We start from the raw sequence: 12621 nt of genomic DNA, 5'->3' as shown, positions 1-12621 counted from the left end.
AGACCTTTTCAAGCTTCTATCTCTTGGGGAAAACCCAACAATTTTGAATGGAATAATTTCTGGGGCTTTTCTCCTGTTCTCTGAGTTTAAAGCCTTAAGGTTATGTTAATCAGTGGGCTTGCAAATAACATTCTAGATATAAATCAGTGAGTCAAAACACATAACTTTAAAGCTATTTTTTCTGCATTTGCATTTTCTGGAAACTGCCAAATACTCTTTTCACTTCACAGGGCTACTTCCAATTAAAAGCCAATCCTGGTGCATGGACTCTAAGACTGAGAAAAGGCAGATCTGAAGATATTTACAGGATCTACAGGTAGGTCAGGATAAGAAATTCTTCAGTCTTTTTCTTATGAAACTTCTGAAGTAGACAGGCATTGTAATATGTGAATCTAATGATTCCCTTGCCAAAGTGTGGTAACCTGAACAGCAAATTAGACAGAAAATTACATTTCATACTGAATGTAAGTTATGCTAGGTGAAATTAATTAATTTAAAATCCCATTAAGTGTGTTCAAATAAATGTATTTGTTTCTTTGTCATGTCTCAAACCTGTTTTGCAGTGCTGAGGCTTAATACATGTATAAAAATGAGCAGATGGAATAAAGAACATATTTCTGCTTTGTAGTAAAAGTCAGTATCTTGCTCTATTTTCAGCCACGATGGCACAGACTCTCCACCTGAAGCTGACGAAGTTATTGTTGTTCTCAATAACTTCAAGAGCAAAATTATTAAAGTGAAGGTGAGTTTAAAAACCAGAGGTGCTCTTAAAGAAGCCTGTTTGACCAACAGTGGGGAGAAACTTGGATTAAGGCTTGAAGCTCCCTACCCACGAGCATACACTTGAGGCAGTCTGCACAAAGCTCACCTCACAGTGTCGGGGGTAGAGAGCATCATCTGTAGACTTGATTTGGGTTTTTAATACAGGAGAAAATAGGACAAAGTCCTATTCCTTGTGTATGTCCCTGAGCTACAATAATACTCACATTTTTATGACTGCTTATAACTTTAAGAAAAAGCAGTTTTGTATGCCCTATATATGTCAAGTAATAAGCATTCAGTATGTCCATTGAGCCAGCATTTTATCTGTCACAGATAGATTGTATTCATTTGGCAATACATTTTGTGTCACTCTGACACAGGCTAGGTGAGAATACATTTGAAAAAAGGAAAGAAATGGTAAATTACTTATCTGCTGTCTCTTAGGGCTGCCTATCAGGTAATGCCATAGCTGACAAGTTCAAGGAGAATGACTGGTAGATAAGTGATGGCTGTAACAGAGCCACTCACACCTGACACCATTTACTTGTGCTGGACTATTTTTGGGATGTTCTACCCATTCATGTCTTGTCTGTGCATCTGCTTGGGAGTCTCAGTGGCCAATTATACCAGTTAGAGACTGGTGGCATTGGTGTGTTGGTTTTTTGGGGGATGGGGTTGTTGGTTTCTTTGAAGGTTTTTCTTTGCCAGTCTCCATCACTAAACATCTCTTAGAAAAGTATTTTAACCATCCAGACTAACATGCCTTTGGTGTCTAAAAGCTCCTTTGGAATCTGTTTGGAAAAAGTCACTGATTACTGAGCTGTTTTCCCAGAGAGCTTAGGTTACCTGTCAGCTCATGGGGTGTGAATCAAGTAGGTAAAAACAGAACCAGTGTCAGGATGACACTCCTGACAATATCTACTCAATATGTGGTTCCAGCTCACTAAAGCCATATCATGCTTCACAGGTGCAGAAAAAGTTTGATATGATGAATGAAGATCTGCTAAGTGATGGCACCAATGAGAATGAATCTGGATTCTGGGAATCACTCAAATGGTAAAACCAATTCAATGATAACCTACAAGTCTCTTGAAATTGGAAAACTGTTTGGCAATAGCATGATGTGTGTGAAATTCCACAGCTGTCTGTTAAGACTGCTTGAATTCAGGGCTGTCCTTCACTGGACTTCTCTGTTTCTGGAGATCTGGGCTCCTGCTTTGCACCTGCTTTTGCCTTCCCTTATCCCCCCCTGCTATTTGAGAGCCTAAAACATTGAGCTGCACCTCAGCCAGTGCTCTCTCAGTCAAAAGGTGTTCATGTCTGAGCTCCTGGACCTTCCCTGTCCTGTGCATAGCACTCTGCCTTGGGGAAGATACCCTGGGCAGCAGGGAATGACACCCAAAGCCCACAGACCAGCTGTATTAAAGCAAAAATGTAGCCATTTTCTGTATTTGCAGCCTTTCCTCCAGAGCTGGCTCTTCCCTGTCCTTCACAGAATCGTATTTTTCCTTTCAGGGGATTCACAGGAGGGCAAAAGAATGAAGATGTGAAACAGGATAAAGATGATGTACTAAATATATTCTCTGTGGCTTCAGGACACCTATATGAGAGATTCCTACGGTTAGTTGAGAATATATAATCCCAATGTGCCAAATGGTAGTGTCCCTGCACAAGGAAAAAGATAACAATCTCCAAGAGGATAAAAAATCCCACTTTTTCAATGCTTCAGAAGTCCACTAAAATCTGCTTCTACTGTGTCATAGGCACTTTTGCCTGCATAGCATTCATGAGTTAAAAATAGACTTAGTTTAATAGATGGTGTGTTGCTGTCCTAAATTTTCTCACTACAATATAACCAGTGTATTGTTAAGAAGTTACAGAATAAGCCACAGTTGCTTTGGAAGAATATGAGCTTCTGTTGTTCTCAGAAGGCTGTGAAAGCCAACAGGTTGTATATGCTCTGCCTAGTTAAAATACAGAGATGTTGGGGGTTTAGTAATTTTGTTGATAAAATTAAGCAATTTACACTAGGCTGAAGTTACTCACTTTTTCTGTATGCATGAAGTTCAGTTACCTGACACATAACTGCAAATAATTCAGTCATGTAGCCCAGCAATTTGTAATCTATTATACAGCTCATCTTTCATGGGTGCCACTTGTTCCTGTAACAGCTTTATTTTTTTCCTTTTGATAGCATAATGATGTTGTCTGTGCTGAAACACACCAAGACTCCTTTAAAGTTTTGGTTTCTGAAGAACTACTTATCACCGACATTCAAGGTTTGTTACTAATTAGAAATTTATTTGGTGGTGGGGGAAAAATGCCACAAACTGCTTCCCTTTCCCAGTGCTGCACCAGCATCACTTGGCTAAACCTGAACTCACCCAAAGCTGGAGAAAGCCTCACAGATGGGAATGTCAGCTGATGTGACAGTGGGCCAGGTTTTCTAGTAAAAAAATTCTCCCAATGTTCTTCTCTCATTTTACGTGCTCCCATTTACAGTGCTTTGTACACCCCTAAATAATTGTCCCACCTGTGAAATTTTATGATTTGAGTAATGCATTCTCATCTGTGGATCACTATGAAATGGCTCATAAGGAACTGTGTGGACAAAAATGCTGAAATAATTAGTTGCCTTTACAATTTGTATTGATTGTTCAGCTTGGACCTCAGTGTTTTGTGTGAATTAAAAATGAAACTAATTTTCTCTGTGGTATTTCAGTTTCTGATGTTCTGTGCCTTAGACTGAAGTCTGTCTCTTGTAATGTGCTTTTCTTTTTCCTGCAGAGGAACAAAGAACTGAGATAAGCTGCTTTTTTCCCCTCCCTCTGCAGGAGTTCATCCCATACATGGCCAAGAAGTACAATTTCCAGTATGAGCTTGTCCAGTATAAATGGCCACGCTGGCTGCACCAACAAACAGAGAAGCAGCGAATCATCTGGGGTTACAAGATCCTCTTTCTAGATGTGCTCTTCCCATTAGCTGTTGATAAAATCCTCTTTGTGGATGCTGATCAGGTAACACAGAGGCTGGAGTTACTTGATCTTTTTTTTTTTTTTTCTTTTTTTTTTTTTTTAACAATAAGTTCTTGAATACCATTTCCATATTGTTTGGAAGGATTGCAAGTCTGAGCCCTTCACAGGCGTGACTGGAGGTTGATTCTGTAATTATGGCATGCTTCACTGAGGGCTGGGTTTTGTGCCTGTTTCCACAAGATTGGTTTTGTTGGCCTGTCTTTTACTGTTATCTGGTTGCTCATTCACTCACTGTGATTCCAGCTAGCTTGCCAGATAGATTCTCATTTCACCCTTCCATTTTTGCAGTTCATTCTGTTCTCCCAGCTGAAGAACACTTACCACAGGCAGTATTTTCCTAAGTCACCAAGCACTCTGGCCTCCCAGACCCCTGCTTTTAGCTTGGCCACATCTGAGTGGCTTTCAGAGGAGGACAAGGCAAATCCCTTGTGCACAAGGCCCTGTCCTGCTGCAAGGCAAACAGGACTGGAAGGATTTGTGTGTGCCCACTCCTCAACTCCTGGGTGGAAAGGGCAGGAAATGTGCACAGTGACAACTGCCAAAACTACTCTCAAAAGTACATGTGAAATGAGAAGTACAGATTATTAACAAGTGAGTGTAAACCACGTGCACAGTGTGAAGCAATGCCAGGTCAAACTGAAGCTGAAGGATCAGTTAGGAGAGACTTCCAGCTACCCAGTTGTCATTTTAGACAGTTTGTTTCTCTGCTTGTGAGAGATACTAAGGCATTTTTTTCCTATTAGAGTGGTATTTTAAAAGTTGTGCTAGTGCCACATCTATGTCAAAAAGACATTAAAAAGCTTTCATCCCTAAAGAGTCTGCAGACACTGAAGAGGAAGGGATACCAAGAATCCCAGTTAATGTACAGTGTGAATTCTTACTGCTTATTAAGAAACAATTTTGCACTTCAGCTGTCAAACTGAAGTGCAAAATCTGCTTATTTGAAGCTCTATTTTATTTGCTCCAGCTCTGAGGGCAGGGAAGACAACACCTTTTGTGCTGTATTTTTATACTACTTAGACATAATGCAAAATTACTATCAGGTAATCCTTCCTTTATCTGTTTGCTCAGTTTGAATTAAATCCTGTACAACATTTGCAAATAACCCTAGAAGGGCAGGTTCCTAGAAATGAAAATAAAATGTCTTTTCCCTTCAGATTGTGCGCACAGATCTGAAAGAATTGAGGGATTTGCATCTGGATGGTGCTCCTTATGGATACACCCCATTCTGTGACAGCCGAAGGGAAATGGATGGCTACAGGTTCTGGAAATCAGGATACTGGGCAAGTCATTTAGCTGGAAGAAAATACCACATCAGGTATGAAAATTTTTTTTTTTTCCAAAATAGAGGGGTAAAGTTTTTGTGGCTACTTAGACTTTAGCAGAAAACTAGCTGAGGTATGCAGCACTGCATGAACCACTTGTTGCTTCCTGTTGCCCTTCAAGGTTCTGTGGCCAATGAAGCACTAGAGACACTGAAGTTATTTTCAGTATGCTGCAACTTTTAGAGATGAAGAACTGAAGTGTTAACTAGCAGACATCTTCCTTTGTTAATAACAAATGTTGGAACAGGGACTGCATGACAGCAAAGCTAAGACAGATTTGTTGAAAATTCTTTTTTGTGCATGCCATAACTTTGTTAGAACTGCTTTCCTGCCTTGTAATAGATCATAGATGTGCTGCCACCCTGAGATTGTTTTAGGGTACTGTGTCTCAGGGGTCTGGTGGGGCTGCAGAGTTACCCCCAGTGTAATTGCTAATTGCAGTCATTACTAATTGCATCATCTCCACATAGTGCTCTGTATGTTGTGGATCTGAAGAAGTTCAGGAAGATAGCAGCTGGAGATCGACTCAGAGGACAGTATCAGGGCCTGAGTCAGGATCCAAACAGTCTGTCCAACCTTGATCAGGTATGTTTTATTGTGTTTGTTTTGTTTTACTGGGCTATGGTGTCAGACTGGGACTTGGGATTTCCCCAGAGGTCTTTGTTTGGAATGGGATGAGATGATTGTGTTGATTCATCACTTTATATTTGCATTGGGAAAAAAGAAAACTCTTACAAAAGTTGACCTTCACAATACTGTTAGTTTGGTAGGGGGGTTGCTCCTCCTATCCTGCACCCTGTGGAAACAGCTACTAACTCTTACTCTGCACAACAGGATTTGCCAAACAACATGATTCACCAAGTACCCATCAAGTCCCTCCCCCAGGAGTGGCTGTGGTGTGAAACATGGTGTGATGACTCCTCGAAGAAGAGAGCAAAAACCATTGATCTGGTGAGTGCAGGATGATTCCCTCACTCTTACAGCACATTAAAATACAGTTTTAGAGGCACTTCCCTCCCTCAGCCTGTACCAGTACTTGCACATTTCCAGCACTTGAGTTTTTTCCATTAGCTTATGTGTTTCTCTTACCTGGAGGAGTGGCATTGTTATGAATTTGGAAAGAGACTTTGCACTGATCTCTGGCTGAAGTACAGGCAGGTGTTGTTCACCACCAGCAGATTGATCCCTGCACCTCTGGTGAGTGCAGAAACCTTTTGTAGCCTGACTGTTCTATTTGCAGTGTAACAACCCAATGACCAAAGAGCCCAAGCTGCAGGCAGCCATGAGGATAGTTCCAGAATGGCAGGACTATGATCAAGAAATCAAACTGCTCCAGAGTCAATTCCAGAAGGAAAAAGAAATGGGAACACCAGCTGAGATGCCAGGACAACACACACATGGTAATTTTTCTTTCTGTACTTCTGTGACTTTCTCTGTGCCTATTGGTCTTGTGCTGTGTCCTCCCTCTCTCACTGTGAGCTTGTCCCATGCACAGGGCTGAGTGAGGGAATGAGGCTGAATTAAACCATCAGGGAGTGTGATGGGATGGAAGGAACTTGCTGAGCAAGTCTGGTGTAATTTAACCTAATTCTGAAAGCCAGAGAACAGATTTGTTGCAGTTCTGTAAAAGACCCTCACTGTTCCTACAATTTTATGAGCTTGGCCTTTTCTTAACCCTTAAAGAAGTTCTGCTGCACACTGTGGGTGAGAATTGTTCTTCAGGCACTGGTATCTTGCAAAGAACAAGTCTTGGGAGGCTATCCTGATTCTCAAACCAATCTGCCAACTGAAGCAGCTCAAACTGAGTGCTCATTTTTCTCTCCTCTTTACAGATCCAGCAGCACATGTGGAATTATGATCCATGGAGACAAATTCAAGTTAGACTCTTTCATAGACAATTTTTATATTGAAAGCTCGGGTTTTTTTTCCGATGTGTCTGCAAAACTGCTGAATAATTGAATGGGATGATGTATGCATTTCTATTACTTGCCTTTGGGTTAATTTCTGCATATGGAATAGGATCTGGATTGCTGGAATTAGCATTACTGGTGTTTTGCACCTGTGGTGGAGATGAAAGACCCCATGATGGAATGTAGTGTTTCAGAAACAAAACTTCACAATCCACCAGAAGAGCCAGAGCCTGTTCCTTCAGCTGTTGCTGCCTCCACCACTGATGAAGCTCCAGTTTAGCTTCAGATCTAATTTGAGAGTCTGGGAATTGCAGACATACATCCTAACCTCATCTAATGGACATAATTTTTCCAGGTAACATTATAAAGGTCTAAATTATGCCTTGAATTTGGGACACTGTTTCATCTTCAGGTTTTCAAACAATTGAAAATACTTCTTGGATTTGTTCAGTCTGCCCTTGATTTTGTAACAAAATCAGCATTATTTTGATTTTCTATTTTCTGTCTTCATTTATTGCCCAACTTTTGATGGTTTGGCTTAATGTAAAGCTACCAGAATCTATTTAAAAGCCCATCCAAATGCAAATGCCTAAGTGAGCAGAACACAGAATTTGGCAGCTGAGGTCATCCTAGCCTCTATGACTTGAATCAAAGTGCCCTCCCTCCCTCCTGCTCCAAGTGTAAATCAGTCTGCAAAACTGGTAGGGCCTTACTCTTGCTGTGGTTCACTGATTCATGAATGTTTTTTTGTTTATGAAAAATCTGTGGAAGCTTGGAAGTTTATCATCATGTAAATTTCATTAACTTTATTTTTCTTCAAACAGAGATGTTGTCACATCAATAAAACTTCAGAGTTCTTAGGTCTTAAGCCTTAGTTCCCACTTGGATCATCCTTTTTGCTTGCACACATTACAGTCCTAATTTGATTTTGGAGTTTCTGGATATTTCACTTGCATTTGTTTTCATTCTGTGCATAGACAAGGAAGTCTCTTTTTGCAAGGATTAATTACCCTGGGCTAGTTTTTTCATTCATATTCATGTCTTCATTTTGAAAGATGCTGCTGCTGCCATAGCTCTGTACTATGAACATACCATTAAAGAAAGCCCTCAAACCCAGTTTCCCCCATTCTGTAGAGTTATTAGTCTGCTCCCTGTAACTCTGAGGAGTTGAAGAGTTGAAATGTAAGAACTAAAAGGAGATTTCTAGTCCAAAATGTAGTCACCTATGCAGCTTGAGAAATCCAAACTTTTTTGGTTTTTGTGCCTCCCTTGTTTTCATACAGATAAATGTTTTGTGCTGTAAGACCTTCAACCCAATAATCATATCTCACTATGAATATTGAAATATTCTTCTGGAATTGTGGTATAAATCTTATCATGTTTTGGAGGAATCTGAAAGAAGACATCAGTTGCAGTGTTTAAACTGTTCAATAGTGTGACTTAAGAGAAAAAGCAGCTCTTCAGCCAGCTGAAGGAAGGGTCCAAACTCTTTAAAAGAGCACATAAGAGCAATTTGTAGTTTATCAGCTTAGGTATTTCCCACTTTGTGGGGTTTTAAATTCAGATAGTCTATCTGGTGTCTCTGGAAATTACAGGTGAGGTGCCTTATGCTTCCCATCAAAACTGCTCCACTTAAGGATAAGCAGACTTACAGTAACAGCATTTCTTTCTAGTGTTAGAAACAACATGCTTGCCAACAAATTAATTACATGTGATGTCAGCCTCTTCTAAACAGCTAAGACAGCACAGGTAAGGTTGTCCCTTCTGTGTTCAGCTACAAATCACTTCAGCCTTGCTGGAGCACATGGAGTGGCACAGGAAGAAGTGGGCAGCAGCTGCACACCACTATTCCCTCCAGGGATGGAGGGAGCAAGAATGTGCTCATGCCCTCAGAACAGGAGCAGCTTTTTGTGAAATAAGGCCCTTTCCTCTCTAGAACCATATTTGGCTTGTTTTTTCCTCCCAAATTATATTAGGAGCCACAAGACTGAAAAGAAAGCCACCTCTTAAATTCAGCACATTTACAATGCTTTCTTGAATATGAAAATACTTCTAAATTAATTGTTTCTTTTAAATATGCTTCTTCATTCTGATAGTTAATGTATGTACTGGACCACCCACACTGCATCCTATTTTTTTTTAAATTATAAGATTTAGCTGGCTATGAAGGATATTTTTGTTGTCTTCATTCAACAGACACCATGCTCTTCATTTTTATGAAGAAATAAAAGTCATCTAATTCAATTAGAAAGAAACAAGAAACACACTATGAGATTCTATACCTTTGCAGTACTTGTAAGAGTCCTGTAGGTGTTCTCAAGTACAGTACAAAATGCTCATGGTATTGATCATTCTGAATGTGAACTATTCTCATTTTTCCTGAGAAGCTGCTATTTACTACCAGCCAAAAATGACAATCAAAAAGAGAATAATCACTTCTTTTGGATCTGTGCATAAGTTTGCTCTTAGATGCTCACTGGGGCCTTGAAAGACAAATAGTTTGTCACCCCCATGTAGAAAGCATCTTGGAGTGAGGTGCTTAATGAAATAGAGCTGCTGCTGATCATATCACTGATGGCCTGGTCTTGTGACTAGTAAGAGTGCTGATAATTAGAAAATAGGGATTGCAATGTGGTTTTGCACCCCTCAGATTAGAAAAGCCACTGCTGGGGCAAAGTGATGACATTTTCTTTGTTCCCATCTCTGGCTACAAGCAGCTTGACCTCTTGGTGAGGAGTTCACACTTGAGAAATGCCCTGTACTTTTATCTTAAAAGGAAGATTTCACTGCCTTACTGAAAAGCAAATAGCAAAGAACTGAAACTTTAAGATTTCTCTTTCATTTAGCCATATGGGGTTATAAAGAAAATGAAAGGGATATGTACAAAGCAGTAAATACCCAGTAACAGTCTTAGGAATCAGAACATTTTTAAATTAGGACCTGGTTTTACCCAAATGTTCTGTAATCTGTTCAAGAATATTACATAACTCTGTGTGGCACCCATCCCAAGTACCCCAAGGTATGGGGAGTTCTCTTTACTGAAAGGCACTGAGATCACAGTGAGTTTTCCTGAACAACAAGAGCCAACATAATAAAACCTCTGCTGTTCTTTACCCATGTCTCGCCTGTCAATTGCTTTGGGGCAGATAACTGAGGTTTTAATAGTGTTCCTTGGAGTACATTTTGCACTTCTTGGATGCAAGTGTTGGGATGCTGTTGAAAAGCTAGAAGGGAAAAGGAGGAAAGAGTTCTTCCTCCCAGCCAGTCTTGTTAATCGTGGTATTTGAGTAACCCCATAACTTCTGTTAAGCAATAGGAATATTTTATATAAATCTACCTTTTAGTTTTGTTTTTTTTTTTTTTTAACTCTACCTACTGCTACTGAAAAAGAATTTTTCTGTGTCATCTTTTTGTCATTTCTTCATTTGATTTGGTTTTACACTGATACTTCACAGTAAGGACTGGGAAAGTGATCCTCCAGAAATGCTTCCAAGTACAGAGGCGTGTCTGAAGTCCTTTCAGAGTTGGGAATGAATTCCAAACTCTTATGGGACTCTCAAAGCCTCTTTACCAGAGCATCTTTATTAATCAAACAGCTATAAAATGGACAGCTTGACACAGGAAACCCAGCTGAAAGCTACAGAGACATGCACTTGACTGTTTGAACTTGCTCAGGTTTGGAAAATGAGACCAAATCCTAGGAGACAACTAAAAGGGAAAAGGGAAGCAGCCAGAAAGAATAAATACACATCATATGCCTATGACCTCAACAGGATTTTGCACTCCTCCCCTTTTGCTTTCTGAAGTACCTATTTAAGCATGTAACTGTACATACTTAATGCTGAAGAACTGATCATCCTCCACCCCAAAAGAGCTGCATAAATGAGAAAAATTCTGATGGGGGAGAGGGGATGCAAAAAGCAGTTTTGAATCCTCCTTTTAAATAAATTTTTTTAAAATTGTATTAACCTGAATACAATAGGTTTCTTTTATGTGCAAACTGTCCCATTCCTTGCTGGTTTGCTGTGTACCATTTAGGCTCTTTCTGGGGAAGATACAAAGCCACACGAGGGCAGGCAGCACTTTGTCTGCAGGTGAACAAATCACCTGGCCACGAGCTGCTCTTCTTGCCCATTTCCATGTATTTTATTTTAAAAGGATGATTTCACTGCCTTACTAAAAAGCAAATAACAAGGAAATGAGACTTTAAGATTTCTCTTTCATTTAGCTGTATGGGGATATAAAGAAAATGAATACTTGTACTGACTTAACAAGATGAAAAGCCACTAAAATGCACTTCAGAGTCTGACAGCACCAGTTGTGCTGCCCTTATCTCCAGGCCTTGGACACAGGGACAGGGATAACCCATGCCATTGTCCCATGCACACTGTGCTAATCCTGAAGGGATCCTGCTCCCAAATTGCTGCTTTGGCCCAAACAAGGCACACCTGGCAGTTCCTGTGCATACAAAAATGTCCCTGAGCTCAGCACACAGCAGCCCTTCCTGCCCCATCCCCAGGGACTGCTTGTATGCAGCCAGCCCTGCCTGGATGAATAATGAATAAATCCATTAAATCCACTGGATTTAATGGATTTAATCCCATCCCCAGCAAACAGCTGCAGGCTGCAGCACAAGGAAACCCTTGAGCCATACAGGGGCTTCTGGCTGAAGTTCTGCAGGCTCTGCCCAGCTTGCCAGGTCAGCCCTCCCACCACTCCTTGGTGAAGGTGCCCAGACTGAGGGGCAAACCCTCAGTGAGGATCCAGAACCAGCCCTCAGCAGTCCTGGAGCTGCTCTCCAGAGCTGCCCCTGGCTCACATGGCAGCAGCTGCAGCTGGCCAGAACACATCTGCACACACTGTGCCCAGCAAGTGCAGCCTGATCTGCAGCCACTGCAGAAATGCACCCAGGGAAGGGGTTAAACCTGCACCAGTCTGCCATGCCAAACTCAGCAATGGCCACAAAGCCACAAAAATGGGGCACAAAGCACAAGGTTCCTCCAGTAACTGACCTGCCCAGAGCAGGCTTGGAAGTCACCATGAAAAATTCATTCTGACACTGGATTTACACTTCATGCTCCCACCTTGGCTAACAGTGACAGTGTAAATATCCCAACATTCAAAGCTACCCACATGGAAATTCCTCTTCATTTACTCTGCTCACCTCCTCTTTGCCACTGAAGTGTCTTAGGATGGAAATGGGGGTGAGTATTTTAGTCCCATCTGTCAGAGGTGGGGCAGTTCTCTGCTGCTCACTGGACAGTTTTCTTTCTCTTCCACAACCAATCCTCCCTCCAGGAGATCTCTGCTGTCCATGGCCACTGAGTGTCCCTGCATGGCTGAGAAAATTCCATCATCCATGGGGAGATGCTGTGCCCAGGGGAGGAGCCAACATTCCTACCTGGATCCAATCTGACCTGGGAACAGCACAGCAGCCTCTGCCCCCTGCATTCCCAGAGGAGCAGCTTTCTTCCCCCTGCATTCCCAGAGGAGCAGCTTCCTTCCCCCTGCATTCCCAGAGGAGCAGCTTCCTTCCCCCTGCATTCCCAGAGGAGCAGCTTTCTTCCCCCTGCATTCCCAGAGGAGCCC

The 12621-nt window shown here is 41.4% G+C and overlaps 1 protein-coding gene across 2 annotated transcripts in view; it reads left to right on the top strand.

Annotated features, from left to right (window-relative positions):
* UGGT1 (UDP-glucose glycoprotein glucosyltransferase 1) overlaps positions 1-10149 on the top strand; it is a 40528-nt gene extending 30379 nt beyond the window's left edge. For both annotated transcript variants that reach the window (XM_021538031.2, XM_021538030.2), the window contains 11 exons: positions 231-316; positions 658-742; positions 1730-1818; positions 2278-2382; positions 2957-3041; positions 3597-3779; positions 4955-5115; positions 5593-5707; positions 5957-6073; positions 6363-6522; positions 6955-10149. In XM_021538031.2, the coding sequence (XP_021393706.1) occupies positions 231-316; positions 658-742; positions 1730-1818; positions 2278-2382; positions 2957-3041; positions 3597-3779; positions 4955-5115; positions 5593-5707; positions 5957-6073; positions 6363-6522; positions 6955-6980 (1212 nt within the window). In that variant the 3' untranslated portion in view covers positions 6981-10149. The remainder of the gene's footprint in view (positions 1-230; positions 317-657; positions 743-1729; positions 1819-2277; positions 2383-2956; positions 3042-3596; positions 3780-4954; positions 5116-5592; positions 5708-5956; positions 6074-6362; positions 6523-6954) is intronic.
* Positions 10150-12621: the final 2472 nt, after the last annotated feature.

The sequence above is a fragment of the Lonchura striata genome, chromosome 10, assembly GCF_046129695.1.
Source record: "Lonchura striata isolate bLonStr1 chromosome 10, bLonStr1.mat, whole genome shotgun sequence".
Classification (NCBI taxonomy): Eukaryota; Metazoa; Chordata; class Aves; order Passeriformes; family Estrildidae; genus Lonchura; species Lonchura striata.
This window is presented reverse-complemented; position numbering and strand designations above follow the sequence as displayed.